Genomic DNA, 19,637 nt, shown 5'->3' with positions numbered 1-19,637 from the left:
GCACTGTGTGCCATCTGGGTGCAGTGTGGCAGTGGTTTTCCTTCGTGGCAATCATAATGTATTCTTTTACGTAACAGGAGGGGAAAACCAGAAAACCTTCAGGAGCACAAATGGTGACTTCTGCTGTGTCTTGCAGAAGCTGAGGTCCCACAGCATTTGTCAGGAGAGGATGAGCTGGTTCCTGGAGCCTGTCATAGACTGAGCCGTATACAGGGGCTGGAGGCTCTCCCTACCCCAAACCCACTTGTTCCCCAAAATGAATTGCCTGATGCTTGCTTATCTTGATGAGGGTTTTCTTTTGGAGGTGCTCGGTGTGCATGTGCTCTGCAGCACTAAGCACTCACTAACCCAGATCTGCTAAAAATCAATAAGGTAATCCACTTACAGCCTGGGACTGTGGCCTTTTTAGGGAGCTCAGGGCTGTTTTGTTTTCTCTCTCATTTCTTGTAAACTGGAAGAAAGGAAAAAGGGACGTGGTGCTGGCTGAGCCGTGCTGCACTCGGGCTCTTTGCTCTGGGCAGATCAATAAAAATAATTCCCTACTAAAATGTCATTAGCATGGAATTAAAGCTGCTGAGATCCCGTGCTGTGGGTAAGAACTAACGCTGCTGCTAAACTCAGCACGCTGGGTGCTTAAAGCGCAAAGCAGCTTTGTTGCTCACACCTCCTGGTCCCAGGGCAGCCAGATCCATCCTGTGCAGTAAGGGCATAGCCTTTGGGTTTCCCTGGGCAAAGAAAAAAGAATGCATTTATGAAGCAGGCTGTTTGTTGGTGGTTTTTTTTTGATTGAGAAATGTTTATCAGACTTGTTGCAGAGTGGTGAGAGGGGGGGAAGCTTTTCCTGCTGAGAAATCCAATTTTCCATCTGGAGATGGGAAGAAGCCACCTTGCATCCCACTGCTCTGCTGCTTTCTGGGTCTCATCTGCAGGGCCAGGAGCATCCCTGTAGCACTGTGTGTGACATAGCACTGCCTGTGTTAGTGCCCTGTGCAATGATGTGGTAAGGACGCTGATGTTTGCACGTGATGCTTTATGCAGCGCATGTGAGCTTTTCTTAGTTATTTTGCCCCTTCCAGCTCCATCCTATGTTTCCTGGGGTGGCTGCAGTCCAGCACCCTGCATCTGGATGCTGAGAGTGAAGATGGAGTGAAGCTTCTCACGGGGCAGGAGCACGATGCTCCGTGCCCTGCACAGCCCTGTTCCCGAAGCACTCAGACAGCATCCTTTTTGCATGGCAGGAAAACACCTCCACATGGCTGGGGCCGGCATAACTAATGGTCTGCATCGAGCCTTCACTGGTGGGAAAGCAGAACAGCCCCCTCCTTCTTCACGATGCTCCTCCCCTAAACAAGTTAACCTCCCCTCCACCTCTTAATTTCTGTTCTGTACCAGAGCCAGCATGCATCCAATTGCGTCTTAGCCGAGCGGTTATGCTACCGGGACGCTCTGCCGTGAATTCTCAGGGAGCTCGGGTAGCTGAAGGCAGGAGCCGGCCCTGAGCTGCTGGGAACGGGAGCGAGTCTCATCCCGGCCGACAGCTGTTCAAAGCAAGGATGGGACCGAGGGAGGAGGCAGCTGCTCCGCAGCCCTCCGAGAGCCCCCGCAGAGCCGTGCCCCGAACCGGGCGGGCAGCACCGCGCTCCGGGCAGCTTTGAAGTGAGAGGAGACGGTCGTGTTTTGAAAGGCGAGAGATGAACTGAAGATTAAACATGTATGGGAATTATCCTCACTTCATTAAGTTTCCTGCGGGTTTTGGCAGTGAGTATTTTCCTTGTGTTTGCAATCGGTGCCTGCGGGGTGAGATAGAGAAACTGATCCCGCGGTGGGAGCGCGGGGAAGGAAAAAGGGACTTTAGAAATGTGTTTAGCCTCTCCTGTGTGTGGCTGTAACCTCCAGAGCCTGCGTGCTGCTGGTTCAGGTTGTCCTGTGATTCTGGAGTGGATGTGTTTGTGTGATGAGCTGAACCTATTGAAAGGACAGGATCTAACTGAGGAAGCATCTTCCCATCTGCATTTTTATTTTTATTATTGGGTTACTGGAGGAAAAGAAACATCCAATGCTTTTTCAGACATAAAACAGCCCCCATCCTGGCCCAAGGAAACCTACAGAGGGTTCTTTCTGTGCCCAGTGTCTGCTTGCTGCCCTACCTACATGGAGCTGTGCCAAGTCAACTGAATGGGGCTGGGAACACAACAGGGCTCTGCGTGCCGGTGGGGTTGGAAGCAGCATTGGTCCCCTCCACACCAGCAAGACCCTAGTACAGAAACCAGATCTGCTCTTAGGAAAAAGTCTGTGCTGTTCCAGAGCGCACTTACTGTCTTTATCCGAAGTGATTTCCCTTATCCTAACTTGAGGGGAATGAGGGGGGGATTAATATGAAGGGCTGTTGGATGATGTCTCTCTGCTGGAGATGAGGTTTGGGCAGGGGTTGGTTTGCATGTGGGTTGTTCCGACTATGTATAATTTTCTGTCTTGCTGTGGATGCTCATCTCCAGTCATCCTCCATGTGCAGAGAAGTCACAGGTATAGAATCACTTAGGTTGGAAAAGACCTCTAAGGTTATGAAGCCCAACCACTGGCATAGCACTATAGCCAAGTCTACCTGTAAGCCATATCCCTAAGCACCACATCTACACAACTTTTAAGTAACTTGTAGGGATGATGACTCCTAAAAGTGCATTTTTAGCCCGTTGCTACAGGAAACAGACTTCTTGTTGGAGAAATCTATTGCTCACTGGCGTTCTTAAAGAACAAGAAAAGCAAAGCCAAACTCCTATTGCTGCAATAGGAGTGAAACAATGGAAATGTTGTGTTTAATTCCTTGAGTATTACGAATATATGAGGAGACATTCAAACTGCTCTTTGTAGGAACCAGGCACAGATCCCTGTAGGGATAGGGGTCACAGTGCTCTGCAGAGCATTTGGGAGGCTGCTGGGTGAGGGATATGAGAGTAAGAGGCATTTCTGCTCCACCAATGGAGACTAAGGCACCAAGCCAGCGTCACAGCTGCAGTTCAATATACCAGGATGTTACCTTTCATTTAAAAGTGCATTTAACTGATATTTTAACTTGGTTTAGAAAAACCAAGTTTGTGTCAGAGAATGGATGGACACACTGTTAATAAGCATATTATTTGCAGTGAGGAAAAGAAAGCTCTGACTGTGTAGTACTGTAGAGGAGAGCAGAGTAGCGGTGTTACTTTGGGTTAGTCACACTTGCACATCCAAAGTGGGAGAAGTGATTTAAGCAGATGGGTTTGCCTTCTCAGCCTGGGTTTTAGGAACACAGAAAGTGTTTCAAAATGTGGTCTTTTTCCCCAGAAGGATGCATTTCATCTTGTGCCCTGCTCCCAGGGCATGGAAAGATGCTGTGCTGGTTTGTCCCCTCTCGGAGCACTCTGGCACAGTTGGTTAGGGACAAGAACTAACTTGGCTCCTCCACAAAGTCTCTTTTATGAGTACTCATGTAACTTGGCCTGCAGCCACACCACCTCTGGCTGCAGTCTTGTCAGCTCTCCCAGGCAAAGCAGGGTTAGACCGGGTTGCTTGGTGGCTTGGGAGAGCTGTAGAGGAAAATCCGTGCTGTGGGCTGCATGTTTGGTTGGCACCCTTGATGGACCCAGGTTTTGGGACCTCTGGGCTGCTTTTCCTTTAGGTGCCACAGCTTGCCATGTCCGAACCTGCAAGTCCTTATGTGAGTGTGGCAAAGGGGTCTCTGACCCAACAGGAAAATGTGTGAGAAAATCCAGCGACTGGGCAAACTCCTGCAGCCCAGTGCAGAGGTTTTAGTTGTGAACGTGGGAAAAACCCATCCTCAGTTGCCTTCACAGAGCCACAGATCCTGAAGTCCTTGAGGTGCTTTCTGATGGGGACTTCTCCAGGAGCTCAAGGACCACTGTAGGAATTCACGTGCATACTTTTTTTCTTGGTGGAATCTGTGCTGGAGATCCCTCTGGTCAGGTGGGAAATTTGATCAGACCATCACATAAAGCACTCCAAGCCTCAAATTCAATGACTTCTCTTTCTTTGGGAGTGGAAGACTTTTTATATCACTCTCATGCACTACGGTGGTCACCTGGGGGATGTGATACTTTGTTAGGTTGAGTGAGGCTTGAATCTTTATTTTAAATACCTGACAAGCAGTTGCTAAGGGACTCTTTGGCTGGGAAGATACCCATAACGTAGAAATACCCTGCAATGAGTGGTTCCCATCAAAGTCATGGCAAAACATGTGTTGACATCTGTGGGTTGTTTTCCCTCCTTCCCCTGGCTTGGTTTCTCGAGGAGGAGAAGAGCATGCGATTACACCGCAGGTGTGTGTTGTCTAAATGTCTCTGGGCATCTTGAACTGTGAACACACCGTTCAATTTCAATCAAATCAGACGGAGATCTTAAAGTGGCACCTGATGCCAAGTCTGCCAAGCTGCAGAATTATAAAGGTTGGAAAAGACTGAGATGATCTTGTCCAACCATCAATCCAACAAGCCAGGGGAAAGCCTCATGTGCATCCACCAAAGTGCTCCTTGGGGGCTAGGTTTTAGGTGGCCTTGGCTTGCAAAGCAGCAGAGGAGTCATATAGCTTACAACCAGAGCTGTTGGTGGCAGCTCTTTTCACCACCCGATGAGCAGAGGGAATATCTTGCATGTTCCTCTCTGGTCTTCTGCAGATCCCCACTGCAGATCTCTCTACTTGCCTCCAAAACTTTTTGTTCCTCTGTGATGTTAGCTGTCAGGGGAAGGCTGCATTATTTATTGACTTGCAGAACAGAAGGCAAAGATGGGAACACAAAGGTTACTGAACCTTAAAAGCAAGACAAAACCAATAACCTTTATGCAGGATATCAGCGTGGGGAAACATGCTTGGACAGTTATAAATATCACCAGAAAGGGAGTATTTTTTTGTATTAACTTCCATATTTAAATAGCAGCAAAGATTCGATTCCAGCTAACAGGGAGTCCTTGCTACATAACTGCATTTCATTTCAGTGTTTCTCACAGGTATGTCACTGAGAATGTTGTCCCCAAGGACGATCCTCCCTCCAGTCTGTCTCCCATACACCCCATGTTCCAGTGCTGAAGCCCTTCCCTATTTGGTGTTCTTGGGTCTGTGGAGGAGAGGGAGGCAGCACAGCTCACACCTGTGATCCTTCATGCCAACCTCTGTGCTTATCTGGGGCCTCAGAAGCATAGGCATATTCTTTGCTATTCACACAGTTTGTTCTGCCTCTTGATTCTCTGATGCCTAAAGAACAAGTGGAAAGACTGAAAGAATGATCATCCCTGGACTTGCTATTTATCTGCAGGTCTCAGGAGGTAGGCTTGCCCTAGGCACTAGGTGCCTAGGTAATAGATTGATGGTTGAATTAGATGATCTTTGTGGCCTTTTCCGACCTTTGTCATTTTATGGCTTAGTGGGCATGGCAGTGGTAGGGTTGGCAGTTGGACTAGATGATCTTACAGGTCTGTCCCAACCTTAATGATTCTATGGTTTCATGGGCATGGTGGGGATGGGTTGGTGATTTGACTTTATAACCTTGGAGGTCTTTTCCAGCCTTCGTGATTTTATGATTCTAGACCATAAACACAATGATCTTTCTCTAATTAACATGGGCACCTTTCTTCTCCTGGCTTTGCTGGACATTAGAGCTGAAGAGGCTTTAATCAGTGCAAACTTACAACTGCTGCAGTGGCTATGAGGTAGTGTGTAAGGCTTGGATGTTTCTAGTCTGCGTTCTCTTTCCACTTTTTGCTCAAACACAGTTGGTGAGATTGGTGTCTCCTGCTGTTTCTTGGGTGAAAATCAAGATATCTTCATGCGTAGCAGACTGGGCACTTCTCTTCCTGCTGCTCTTGCCAAGGCTCTTGTGGTCACTTGTATGCTCTTATCCTTCCTTCCAGACATGATCCAGCTTTCCCCTGGGAAGTGCTCACAGCCCAGATGTTCTAAGCTGGCTTCACTGAGCCAGTGTTAGTCGTGGAGTAGCGTTCTCCCAGGCCCAGGCTGCTCAGCACTGATGTATGGGCTCTGCATCTGTGCCTGTGATGGAGATAGCATTTCTATATTCCCATTTCTATGAGGCTGTTCATGCAAAGCTCCCACCCTTGGCCAGGATTTTGCAGTGGTGGAAGAAGTGAGGAATCAAAGCTATGCAGTGTCCTTGCTTATCTCCTCTCCTTCTGATGAGGGGCTGCCCTGTGCTCCTCAGGGCCCCTCCAGAGCCAGCCAAGCCCCCAGCGCTGCATGTCATCTTGCATTACCTGATGGGCAGGCTGCAGACCCACCGTGGACTGTGTAAATGTCACCTGGGTTGGATTCTGACACAGAAGCAGCTGTGGCTGGCATACTGGGCTGGCTCCTGGCTCTGTGGTCCCCTCTGTGTCATCCCACAGATGCGTCCCTGTGGAGCAGCTCCTCCCCAGAACCACTGCAGCACGGATGCTTCTGTTCATCCCCATGTGATGGGAGAGAATATCTCGAGGGAAGTCCTCGCAAGACTTTTGAGTTAGTTTCAGCTGGGAGATGCGTGACACAAATAGTATTTTCTCCAGGATCACTTCATTTAATCTTTCCAAACCATATTTGGCACAAATTAACAAGACCTGTGATCTCTATTTATGCTGTCCAAGTCAGCCTGGGTCCTGGGGAAGGACTGGAAGTCAAAAAAAATCCCAGACCACTGCTTTGGTTTTTGAGTAGGATTTGTATTGTAATTTATTATGGTTAGATATAGGTATTTGTATTTGGAAACTGATGGTTTTGGCCAATGTATTTGTCCCAGCTTCAGAAGGACAGTTTAGCCAGTGTGGGAACAAATGCATTGCCTTTAGGGGGTGTCCTTGGCCATAGCATTCTTGCCATGAAAACAAGTATGCCATGGGGCTGGCTCTGGAAAGCAGTCTTCTTTGCCAGAAAGCCTTCACAGAATCACAGAATCACAGAATTGTAGGGGTTGGAAGGGACCTCCAGAGATCATTGAGTCCAACCCCCCTGCCAAAGCAGGTTCCCTACAGTAGGTCGCACAGGTAGGCATCCAGGCAGGTCTTGAACATCTTTGCATCTTCCTAAAGCTTGGATCCTTTCTAATACAGAACAGTGTTTCCCTTAGGTCTGGTGTAAAAACGAACAGATAAAATACCTTTCCTGTGAGTCCTTTCTTAGTGACTTAAATTTTCTATGTGATACTTTGAAAACGCCCTTTTCTGTGTTATGGAAAAGGATGAAGAATTGTCCCTCTTCTCCTTAGCTACTCTGGTGTGGAAGACCTCTGCCCCATTTCTCTTTTATTGGCTGATTTCCTAAGCTGAAGAGTTCTGAAAAGTATCTCGCTGTTTAAAGCAATATGAAAGGCAATTTGTTTATAAGCTTGTGTATTGATGCTGGGGAGGGGCCCTCCAGCAGTAGGATGGAGCCCTTTGCCTGGGCACTGCCTCCAGGCCTTCTGCTTCTGTGGTTTTGCTGGCTTCCTCTTGCCTCACGTGTCTTTCCACTGGGAGAATTGATCCAAAAAGCCAAAGCAAGAATTGACAAAGACCTTTTCTCCCCCACCCTCTGCAGAATTAAGTCTGAAGTGGGTTGATAACAGCAGATCGAGTCCTCCTTGACTCTGACAAATGTCTTTAATGTTATTCAGCAAGCTGACCTTTTCCCGTCTTTATTGTGCATCTTCCCTTTGAATCAGATTTGATTGTTACTTCAGGTAAAATAACAAACACTGTCACGTAAATAACTTTGCAATAATGTTAAAAGGATGGGGAGGAAAAAAAAACAAAAAACAACACAACACCAAACCTCTGCCTTAACTGCAAACGCAACGGGAACAACCATCCTCTTTGCCAGCTATGGAAAACCAACTGTGTGACATTGCTACACCACACCTTGCCTTTGCTGCTCCAGGGAATGGTCGCCTGTGTTGAAAATCCAATAGAGAAACAATGGCTCATTGAAATGTTAACGAAAGCCAATGCTTACTAGGGTTGCTAAATTCTAGGGAAAGGGGAAAAAAGATTGTATACATATCTTTAAAATGCAGCTAGACCCTTTGACATTGGTGGGCATTTAGTGTCAAAATAATCTCTGAAGAGGGAAGATGGATCTTGTAGAGCTGAGTTTCTTGACTCCAGCGTCTTGAATTGGAACTGGAGGAATGCGTGAAATAGCGTGGTGGAGAGGTATGTGGGTGGGAAGGGAAGAGCTGAGCCTTGGGGAGGGGAAGATGAGCCATCATGGGACGTGAAGGAACGTTGCAAAGCACAGATTGCTGTGTAGGTTCCAGCCTGGCTGCTGGGGATTTCTTGGCTTCAGAAATGCTCTGCCTCCAGAGCTGGTTTGAACAGCAAATGTGAGACCTCGGGGAATAGAAAGTCAGCCTGAGGCAGGCAAACAGCAGTGCCTTTTTCCAAGTCAGTTAAGGCACCAACGCAACGCAAGATTTGATTATTAAACATTATCTTCATAATATGTTTTGTTGCTGTAGGTAACCTTATTTCCTGTACCATAAACAACATTTTGCTCTTTCCCTTTATACAATAAGGCATGTTTGCTTGGCCAGCATCTAAGCTGACACAAGCAAGGCAGACCAGCAGACCGCTGTACAGGCAGGCGCGTCCACATATACCTCATCTCTCCCTGTAGATTCCCCTGTTCACGCCAGCTCCACGTCTGTGAGCCCATCATCCAGCCTGTCAGTGGGGAGCACAGTGGACGGACATCACAACTACCTCGAGGCCCCCACAAACGCCTCCCGGGCGCTGCCATCCCCCATGAACACCATTGGTTCTCCAGTGAATGCGTTGGGCTCACCCTACAGGGTCATTGCATCCTCCATTGGCTCGCATCCTGTTGCTCTGTCCTCCTCTGCTCCGGGCATGAACTTTGTGACCCACAGCCCACAGGTATGTAGATGGGCATGCTGGCTTCATCCCCAGTTCCTGGTGCTCAGAGGCTGGGTGAGGACTGAAACTGAAGGGTGTGGGCTGGCTGGTGGGGAGTCCTTGGTGTATTTTGTAGATTTGATGTAAAGAACAATTGCCAGCGTGTGAATCTTCCTGATTAAATCACCTTGACACAGAACATACCTGTTTATATTTCACAGTGAGGGGGGGAAGATGATTCTCACATCTTATCTTATATAGAGGCAATCCCCTCTGCTGCGTCTGTGGCCATATGGGTAATTATTGAAATACATGTACAGTATAATAGGAAATAGTCATTCCCATTCCTCCAGAAAAAGGGTATCTGCTATGTTTCATTATATGGAAAAGATGCAGACTTTCTAGAGAGACAAATGTTAATGCTAAATGCCAGCCACGTAGTCCATGCTGCGTGCAGACTTTGCCTGAAGAAAAATGAAACACTCCCATCCTTACTGCCTGAGCTCACTCAAGGGCTGAAGTTCCTCTCCAGGTAAAAGGGGATCCCTGGGGCTGGGGTCTGTGTCCCCCAGGGACAGGCTGGGGGCTCTTTGGGTGCCTGTGCAGGGCAAGGACCCTCACACCACCCAGCTGTTTCCCATTGACCAGGCAATTCCCATTGCCCATGATATGCCAGGCAGGTGCTTGATGGTGGCGGAGCTGGTGGCAATGCTGGCTGCATGGAAAACTTTTCCTCTGGGTCTGGGGATGCTCCAGGAAGCAGTTTTCCCCAGTCCAGGAGTTTCCCCATGTTACCAGCTCTGAGGAGAGTTTTACTCACATTGTCTCTAATTCAAGGAGACAGCTGGGCTTTGGGGATTTGGCAGGGAGGCTGCTAATGGATTTGGGTTCAAGTAGTTGTCCCAAATATCATACATGATTGCACTTAACCTGCAGGAGCCAAAGCTCCTAGACACTGATGGCTAAAACTGTCCCAATTCTCCCCCTGCGTGTATACTGTTATTGTCTGTGAGTGCAGCAGAGGGAACAGAAAGGTGATAACTGAGCTCTGGATAACATTTTAAACCACAAAAAGTTCCTCCTGACTCAGCATCTTGGCAAGAAGTTTGCAAAGTACCAAAGGAGGCTGCGTGCTTGAAGGGAAGGAAGGAGCTGAGTTGGTGGTGAGAAGGATGAGCTGATGGTGGTTTTGGAGAGATGTTGTTTTGCCCAGGCAGCTTGAGAAAAGACATGCTCAATGGCCCTTCATCCTCACAGCCCTGCTGACAACAGCTCTAAAGCAAACAATTATCAAAGGAAGCCCTGGGCAATGTCAGCCTTTGGTTTCTGATCGATTCAGTTTGCAGCCTTTAACTTGCAGCAGCCACGAGCAGCTCCTGGGAATCTCAGCTGGAAGCTCTGGGCTGTTGGCCTGCATCTCAGTGCAGCTCGTTTTAGATGTCCTGCTTACTCCCTTCTCAAATCTGGTAACCCCAAATCTGCTCTGTTCTCCAGCTTGTGATTGAGTTTGGAGTGCCAGGGAAGGACTGGGATTGCCATGTTTTCATGCAGATTTGCACATTGTGAGCCACAGGCAGCTTATGACCAGCATTCCCCAATGAAGGAGGCAAGATCCCACCAGTGCTGTTGTTCAGGGGCTGTAACTGAGCAGCTGAGGGTTGCTGCCTACCATTTTCCAACTCTGCTTAGCTTTTGCTTGCTGCAACCTTTTGCTTGCAGCATCATGGTGAGATAAGGGTTGATTTTTGCTACTCAGCTTCTGCTTAAATCCCTCCAGCTGGATTCACCAGAGCATGTTGGTCTGCCCACGGGCTGTGGACGAGCTTTGGGATGAGCCCAGTCTGAGCACTGAAGAAACACTCAACTCAATTTCTCTGGGGTACAGAGCTAAGCTATCTCTTTGCCTTCTCCTTCTACAGCTTGATGTGCTCAACAATGTCAGCAGCTCAGAGGACATCAAGCCCTTGCCAGGTCTTCCGGGGATTGGCAACATGAATTATCCATCCACAAGCCCAGGTTCCTTAGCCAAACACATCTGTGCCATCTGTGGGGACAGGTCCTCAGGTAGGAAGCGTCCTTCCTCAGGGAGGGCTTTGTACAATGACAGCTGCCCTGATGCCTTGAAGGCTTGCATAGCAGTGAATGTTGTCACCAATCTGTGAATGCTGAGGTTGCGCTGGTATCACAGGGTTCATGGCTGGGTCTGGCTTACCTAAGGGCAGACTCTTCTCTAGGTACCATCTCATTTCATACCTTTAACAAAGGTAAAACATGAAAATCATGATGTTCTTGTTTACCTGTGCTCTGTGCTAGCTTCTTTGTAGCTGTTCTCAGGTTATTTCTCCTGCCCAGAGTCCTGCAGCCTGGCTGAGCCTGGCAAACCCCACCATGTCAGTGCACCCCAATCCTGGCTCCCATCCCTCTGCTGGGATGCAGATGGATATGGTCTTTCCTTATAATGGGAAAGTGATAGCATCACCCCATCCTCCTTGACAAACCAGCCCTGTCAAGTTGACTTCCTGCAGGCTCTTCCTTCACCTCTGAGGTCAGTCTGACCTCATCCACACTGACAGCCTGCCCTCACCTCCCTAGGGAAGCACTATGGGGTGTACAGCTGCGAGGGCTGCAAGGGCTTCTTTAAGAGGACCATCCGGAAGGACCTGATCTACACCTGCCGTGACAACAAGGACTGCCTCATCGACAAGCGCCAACGCAACCGCTGCCAGTACTGCCGCTATCAGAAGTGCCTCGCCATGGGGATGAAGAGGGAAGGTACACACGGGCTTGGAGACTTCTTTACGTGTGTGCTCTGGGCATGCAGCTTTGGCCCATTCCCCATAGCGCGATCAATTCTGCGCTGCCCCAAGCACTGAGGGAGGCTGGGGGTTGTATAAGACCAGGCTTGTTACAAAAACCCAATCTCAGGCACTTCCTGCCAGGTGCAAAGTGGTTTGGAGGACCATGGAGTCAATGCGACTTCCCTTCACAGAGCGTGAAAATGCAAACCCCAGGCTGCTGGTGGGCAGTGTGAGGACAAACCTGTGCTGGGAGCATGTAACATCCTCCTCCTAGCAGCAGTTATCTAACTGAGGATATGAGGATCGAGCTCTCAGGCAGCCTTAGGGCTTGTTGGAGGCTTGCAGAGCTGTTCCCTTCCTCAGCATCCTCTGTCCTCCTCCCATGGGACTTTTATCCCCTCAGTTTCATGGAGATGCCTTCCCCACTCCTCCAACTGCTGACTGCTCAAGGGGAGAAGTCATTAAGTTGCTCAACAGAAAACACCAACATTTGCATAACAGGGGCTGGCTTTGTATCCAACTTCTCCCCAGTGAACCTTTATCACTTCATGGTTATAAATGCCAACAGCTCTTTATTCATGACTCGCCCAGCCCCCCACCTTTCCTTCAGGGCTTACTCTGCATTTTGGTACCCCAACGGTGCTGTGTGGTCATACTGAGGCAGCGATGCTGGCTAGCAGGGCTGTTCTGCTCTTTTGGTACTCTTCTCCCCAGCAGTGAGTTAAACTGATGTGACACCTGCTGGTCACTTGCCTTTCCTTTCTCCCAAAGCAGGATTTTCTTATGGGTTTGTCAATACAAAATTGGCATAAGACTTGGAATGCTGTGTGTACACATCCTACATTGACCTGTCCTCCACACACCCAGCAGCCCTGGGGGTGAATAACTGATACTTCACCCATCAGCAGATATCTTGGGAAATGATAGAAGAGTGGGAGAGCTCCAAGCTTGCAGCAGGAGGGGCTCCCTGCATCAGTCCATGCCCTTATAGATGTGGAGGCCCCAGTTTGGCTCAAGAATTAGGCATGCAGCAAACCTTAGTGGCTGGGAGATGGAGCAGCTTGTGACCACTGAGCTCAGGCTGCCACCTGGAGGCATTACCTCCTTCTTCCTCTCTGCTGGAGTTTGGAGGTCAAGTTTGGAGACCACCAGTCTGCAGCAACCCCGACGTTATTGGAGGGTGACGAGGACAGAGCGGTGATTGTGCTTTGGTTGGACTTACCTCAGAAGTATCTATTTATTTTCTCCTTCCAAGAGAGTTCCTCAACCAAGAGGAAAGGAGATGCTTAGCAAGCAGCTGAATGCTGCCTGGGTGTAAAGAGCTGGTTTTTTGTCCCTTAGCTGTGCAGGAGGAGAGGCAGCGGAGCAGGGAGCGCAGTGAGAATGAAGCTGAGTCCACGAGCGGTGGCAGTGAAGACATGCCTGTGGAGAGGATCCTGGAAGCCGAGCTGGCAGTAGAACCCAAGACTGAGGCATACAGTGATGTGAACACAGAGAGCTCAGTAAGGGGCACTGTGCCGTGTCAGTAATGTCACACAGCCTGGGATGAGAGCATTTGAGATGTGATTTGAAGGGACAAAATCCTATGCGTGCTGGGGCTGTGCATCTCTGGGCACAGATTTTCTGCCCCATATCAACCAGGGCTGATGTGGGATGTAAGATCAGCAAGTCCAACCCCAACCCACTCCCACCATGTCCCTCAGTGCCACATCTCCACTTATCTAATCTGAATCTCCTCTGGTGCAACTTAAGGCCAATTTGGCTGAGGAGAAATAATAGTAACAAAAATTTCCTCTCACCAAAAATGCGCAGCTGAGATAACTGGCAATGTGATCACTTTGTTTGTGGCCCTGAGTATTGCTAATGTGATTTGATGCTGTGTGCAGAGTGGGTGGTGACTCTCAAAGATTTTACATTGATTAGTTCTCCCCTTTTCAACCCAACATTGCTGTTCCCATAGACAAACGACCCTGTCACCAACATCTGCCACGCTGCTGACAAGCAGCTCTTCACTCTTGTTGAGTGGGCCAAGCGCATCCCCCACTTCTCCGACCTGACCCTGGAGGACCAAGTCATTCTCCTGCGGGCAGGTAATGTCCCCAACCTTTGCCCTTTTCCTGCTATTCCCATCCCTTCTCTGGGTTGTGTGTTTGTGGGGAACGCGACCCCCTGAGCTGGTCCGTCCCTGCTGTTGGGGCTGGCTTGTCCCAGGCCAGGATAAATGCTTGGCAAAGAGTATAGACAGGGCGCTGGGAATCTGATGTTGAATCAAAGAGCAGAAACCAGCTCCCTGCTCTGTATGGGAATGATGCTTGGCTGGCAGCTGCCCTCTTTATCCCACACACCTCCCTCTTGCAGGCTGGAACGAGCTGCTCATCGCATCCTTCTCCCATCGCTCTGTGTCAGTGCAGGACGGCATCCTGCTGGCCACAGGCTTGCATGTGCACCGCAGCAGTGCTCACAGTGCAGGCGTGGGCTCCATCTTTGACAGGTATGTGGCCAGCTTGTCATCCCCAGCAGCAGGGCCCTGCAGGCTCTCTCCCCTTCCCACTGAAAGGGAATCAGTGATCCCTTCCAAGTAGGGATATTCTGTTGTTCTATGGAGAGCTACAGCAAACCCAGGATGATTTGGGGCAGAATTAGGGGACATTTGATTGGCTTACGAAAAACACAATGGAATGTAATGAAAACACCTTGAAAGGGATTTGCAGCTGCAGAAACATCTCTGTGGGTGGGTGTGTTTGTGCAGGGGGAGGCTGCTTCTCTGCCCTCCCCTTGAAGATTTTGCCATTACTGGATCTAGAGCTAATACTGATCAGCAGAGCTTTAGCTAGCAGAGCCTTAAGCCCCAGCTTGCAGCTTCTGCTCATGTAACAGCCATATATGTACTGTCTGTGCCATGTCTGCTCCCAGCCCAGCAGGATGTGGTGGTGCCACCCTTACAGAAGTGGCATGCAGAGTGCAATGTGGAGGAACACCCATGTGGCTTTCCTCAAACACAAATTGTTCTTCGTAATTCCAGCAGAGCACAGAGCCCATGTGCAGAGCAGAGCAAGAATGGAAGTAAACTTAATGCTCCTGCCTCTGGGTGCTGCTGGTGCTCATATTAAAGAGCAGTGGGTGGCATTGCTGTCCCTTACAGCCACCTCTCCCTGCAGAGAGGAGCTGGGGGGATTCCCAGTGCCCATCCTGGATGATTTCAGCCCCCATTTCTGACTGTCTGCCCACTCGTGTCCCCCACAAGCAGAGTTTTGACAGAGCTGGTATCCAAAATGAAGGACATGCAGATGGATAAGTCGGAGCTGGGGTGTCTGCGAGCCATTGTCCTCTTCAACCCAGGTAAGTTGTGGAGCTGTCACGCAGTGTCACCACCTCTCCCCTGTGCCACTGGATCCCTGGCAGTGACTCTCTTATCCAGACGCCAAGGGCCTGTCCAGCCCCTCCGAAGTGGAGTCGCTGCGGGAGAAGGTCTACGCCACGCTGGAAGCCTACACGAAGCAGAAGTACCCCGAGCAGCCGGGGCGGTGAGTATCCCCTCCGTTCTAGGGCTGAGTTAACCCCAGCGAGGAAGATCCGCAATACAAAAACAAACCACCGCCCGGGGTCGCCCCGCTGCCGGACCGCAGCCTTTGGGATGGCGACGGATCCCTCCCATCCCGGTACAAGCCCACCCTCTGCTGGCTGCCGTGCCGCAATGCCGCTCTCCGGCCCAGGGGCCGCCGGGTGCAGCCGCAGCATCCTCGGAGGTGTGGGGAAAGACGAGAGGGCAGCCCTTCCTGCATCCCTGAACCAGCATGGGAGAGGTGCTCCATGAATGGTTGCAACGGCAGAGAGGAGATGCGAGTCACCGGTTCGAGCGCTTGCTTTAGGGAGAAGCCGGGTTTTACTTTATTTCTTTGATCTTTGAAACATATGGATGCAAAATTCCTTCCCCCTTTTCTCTCCTCCCCTTTCCTTCCTTACCCTTCCCCTCCTACCCCCCTTTCCTCTTTTCTTTTCCCATCCCCACATTAACATGCCCTGGGTTGTAAGATGGATGGACTCCCCAAGGCACCTGTATGTGCTGTGCTCTGCCCTCCCCAGCTCAGGCTCAGAATGGGAGCATGCAGCCAGTGCCTCCCTCACCCCTCTGCCTTCTCTCCCCTTTCCAGGTTTGCCAAACTCCTCCTGCGCCTGCCAGCACTACGGTCCATCGGACTGAAGTGCCTGGAGCATCTCTTCTTCTTCAAGCTGATCGGGGACACCCCCATCGACACCTTCCTCATGGAGATGCTGGAGACACCCCTGCAGGTCACTTGAGGGTCCGGTCCCCCCCACCATATCCCCACACAGCTCCCACTCCTCCTCTCCGGGCTGCAAGAGCTGCCCTCCACCCTCTGCTCCTCTTTGGTGGGATTGTTGTGTCTTTGTACAGCTGTAAATCGTCCTCTTTAACTCACCCCGGTGGGGTTGTTGACCCTCTGCCCAGCTAACCACACACCTCCCTGTACAGATAATTGCTTTAAATTATTTTTTCACTCTCAATAAAAGTCAACAACAACAAAAAAATAATATATGAGAGGTGCTGGTTGGAGCCTGCAGGGCAGTGTCCTGCTTTGCTGTGGTTATGGTTCTGGACTGGGCTGGGGCAGAAGCATCACTTGGGAGTATTGTTGCCTCTGCTGATAGAAGTCTTCCACCAGGATGCCACATAGCTTTGCTTCTTGCTCCTGCTAAGCAAAGAGCTGCTTTGAATCAAAAATAATTCATCTTCACATCATGCAAATAACTCTTGGATATATATTTTTTAATCATCTCAAATTTGAAGTGATTTCGTTCATGTCTTTTTCCTTTCCTGAGCTGGTCCCCATCCCTGCATGGCCTGCACTGGGAGGCAGCTCTCATTCCATCCACAGGTCATACTGCTGGGGAGACAGTGCTGAGTGCCCCATGGGATGCAGAGGTCACAGGGATGTGGCAGGGCAGCAGAAGGGAGAACTTACCTGGGAGTGTTATGGTTGGGGTGGAGAGGTGGACAACATTTCAAAAAGGCTCAGAAATCCCACCTTGGCTGCTCTTAGAGAGCACCATGCTTGTTTACAAACCACAGTGTTTTGGAGGTTGTTACAGCATTAGCTTAGGTTTTATATTTCTAAGATTTGATGGATTCTGTTCTCAAGGTTTTGTTTCCTGGTTTCTTTGGTTTTTCTACCTTTCACACTTAAAACTTGCTATTCAAACCCAAATCTATAATCACACTCATCTTTAAGCAAAGCTTACAGTGCACAAGCAACTCCCAAACTCCAGCTGCGCTTCCCCCAGCCTGCATGGCAGTGCCAGACCTGCCCATCACCAAAGCTAACCAGAGCCAAATGAGTTAAAGACATGAATTTGTTTGATACTTGGGGTTTATCCTGGTGGGAAAACGCCCTCCCAGGAACCCAGCAAAGCTGCCTTGCACTATTATTCATAAAACAGGTGTAGTGTTAAGTGATCTGCCCCTTCTGACCCGTGCATTGCGGTGCGCTGAGCTGCAGCAGGGCTGCGTCTGTCCGCCTGACAGATTGCCACGCTGCGGCATGGGGAGCATCGGGGGAGAGAGGGAGGGATGGAGGGGAAGAAAGAGGGATGCAAAGCAAACAGTTTGATAAAGCTCCCACACAGGGATGTGATTAGTTCTCCGGGATTTTGCTGCAAAGAGGAAGGAGAACCAAAAGAGCAGGAGAAAAGAACGAGATGATAGGAAGAAATTCTTTGCTCGGAGCGGTGAGATGCTGGCAGTGCTGCCCAGAGCTGTGGGTGCCCCATCCCTTCAGGTGCTTCAGGCTTTGCATGGGCCCTGGGCAGCCTGAGCTGCCAGGGGGCAACCCTGCTCACAGCAGGGGGTTGAAGCAGGATGATCTTACAGGTCCTCTCCAACATAAGCCACTCTGTAATAAGGAATTTGGGCTGCATGTGGTACCAGAGAGGGCTTCACAGCCTGCCAAGTCCCATGGGCTATTTATCTTGGCTTGCCTCATGCTGAGCTTGGTCCACTGTCTGAGGAAATCCAGATTGTTGCCTGCAGTGTGAACAGTGCCTTTTGAAGGTGGAGCTTATAGGGGAGGGGGCAGAAAGTCTCAGAGTGACTATGGCTCCTGAGCACCCATGCTCTTGGCAATCTGCATCACGACTGGTGGACCTCAAGTTCCTGCAGTAGGACATCAGTGTGGCGTGGCTGGAGCCTACCAAACCTGAAGCCCTGCAAAAAAAAAACTAGTCTGTGTAAAGTAGTAACAAACACCACACAGGTAAGTCAAAGAAAACTTCCTCTCTTGCACTAATGCTGACCCCCAGCTTGTGTAGCTTTAAAACAGCACATCAAAGAACTCAAAAACGGAGGAAGACCAACACTTGAGCCCCTTAAATGTGGGTGTTTGTCCTTGCACATGTGTACAGTGGTGCCCTCAAAGCCCAAGCATAACGAGGCCTTCTCTGCCTGCTCAGCTGGCTCCTATCTCCTGCAAATTTTGCTCTTCCCAAATCTCAGCCACCACTTTCAATCTCCAATCACTGTTCCCTTGCAGTCTCTCTGATTAAACTCTGATTTTTTTTTCCTTTTCCAAAGTGAGCCATGCTCTGGTGATGGCAGATGCAGTATTGCATTCTCTTTCCCACTGCACATCACATCTCATGAGTTTTCAGAGTTAGCAGCATCCCCCTGCACCATGGGTGAGCTTTGTTTTAGTGCACGTGCCAAACTTTTCAAAGCATTGATTAATTCTCATCTGCTCACTCTGTAGTGCTCCATGGAGGAGGAGTTAAAAAAAATAGTGGGTTGAGCAACTCACGGTGATGACACATGGAAAGAAAAACAAACCATGAATCAATTCCATTACTTTGTCTAAACTGGGTTTGTTTCTCACCCAGTAATAAAGACAGAAGGTTTTCCTGCCCTGTCTGCTTGGGTTCTGATGCAGCTTCTTCATTTGCTGCTGAAATTCAGCAAAACTGGGAAACAGCACTTCTGCCTTGAGAATAAAGGTAAAGAGAGCTCAAGCCATAAAGGTCTGAGCTGGTTTGCATTCAGTTCAGCTCTGGGTTCTGTACTGAATGTGGAGAGCCAAGGTCTCATCCTGCAGACCCCAGGTGACTTCAGCCACCCACCCCCTGCCCCTAATGGGATGCAGGGATCTGGCTGCAGTACTCCATCTGCTATGGGGACATTGCTGGAGGTGAGGGTGTGGGTGGGAGGAGAATTGCCAGGTGATGCTTTGAATGCTGTCAGTGGGGGGGGGGGGAAGAGGTGGAGCATTTATCTTTTATGTTTTACTGCTCCACCTGGTTACCACTCTTTGCATGAGGTATGAGGAGCTGCTTTCACTGACCCCAGAGCAGCACCCTTCGTGTCCCTTGGAATAAGGGCAGTTTGCAACATGGGATGCTTACGCTTTGGCTTTCTGCTCCCTGAAGGGAGAGGGAGGGGGAACAAAGCTAGTTTTGCTGTGCCCACACATGTCTCTGCCTCTGTGCTGGGTTTTTGTCCTGGAAGGGGGGGAATGGATCACAGGTGGAGCTGTGCAAACCATAGTGAGACCCTGCTGCAGACCTCTGGTGATACGTGCTGGGCACATTGCTGATCCCGTATGGACTGAGCCAGCAGCGTGCACAGGAACTGCATGGTATAGCAGCACCAATTGCTCTCCTCACTTGGAGATGGGGAAGGGTAAAGCTGTAGGGTGACAATATTTGGAGGGCATCTTCTTTCCTTTTTTTCTGACATGGAAGGACAGGAGGCTGAGCCCTGTGGGGTGGCTGCACAGGTTGAGGAGTGGCACCTGGAGCCTGATGGCATATGGATAATTGTAGAGTTGGTGGGAGCTGTTCTGAGACCTTCTGGAGAGACATAGGTGAATGTGTCAGAGCTTAGCACTGCTCTGCCACTGCTCAGCTCACAGCTGCTTCGTGCTGACCTGCGTGTGGTACCAGTGCCTTTGTGCCAGGGTGTGC

General features: G+C 49.8%; 1 protein-coding gene across 1 annotated transcript; it reads left to right on the top strand.

The window, feature by feature from the left end:
* The first annotated feature begins 1,365 nt into the window (after positions 1 to 1,365).
* RXRG (retinoid X receptor gamma) lies at positions 1,366 to 16,057 on the top strand. Its single transcript, XM_042874073.1, has 10 exons — positions 1,366 to 1,758; positions 8,633 to 8,892; positions 10,791 to 10,935; positions 11,464 to 11,643; positions 13,011 to 13,171; positions 13,630 to 13,759; positions 14,028 to 14,160; positions 14,917 to 15,008; positions 15,088 to 15,193; positions 15,821 to 16,057. The coding sequence occupies exons 1-10, from the start codon at positions 1,710 to 1,712 to the stop codon at positions 15,966 to 15,968; spliced, it is 1,404 nt and encodes a 467-aa protein (XP_042730007.1). The 5' UTR covers positions 1,366 to 1,709; the 3' UTR covers positions 15,969 to 16,057.
* Positions 16,058 to 19,637: the final 3,580 nt, after the last annotated feature.

The sequence above is a fragment of the Lagopus leucura genome, unplaced genomic scaffold, assembly GCF_019238085.1.
Source record: "Lagopus leucura isolate 7727_CA_CO unplaced genomic scaffold, USGS_WTPT01 Super-Scaffold_100009, whole genome shotgun sequence".
NCBI lineage: Eukaryota > Metazoa > Chordata > Aves > Galliformes > Phasianidae > Lagopus > Lagopus leucura.
Note: the sequence above shows the minus strand (reverse complement) of the source record. Positions and strands in the feature narration are given on the sequence as shown.

What these genes read in the sequence shown, in the direction of transcription:
- RXRG (XM_042874073.1), top strand. Translation starts at nt 1,710, where the DNA reads ATGTATGGGAATTATCCTCACTTCATTAAGTTTCCTGCGGGTTTTGGC. An exon ending in TTGTGACCCACAGCCCACAG is followed by an intron (nt 8,893 to 10,790) that starts GTATGTAGATGG and finishes CTCCTTCTACAG; the next exon opens with CTTGATGTGCTCAACAATGT. An exon ending in GTGGGCTCCATCTTTGACAG is followed by an intron (nt 14,161 to 14,916) that starts GTATGTGGCCAG and finishes CCCCACAAGCAG; the next exon opens with AGTTTTGACAGAGCTGGTAT.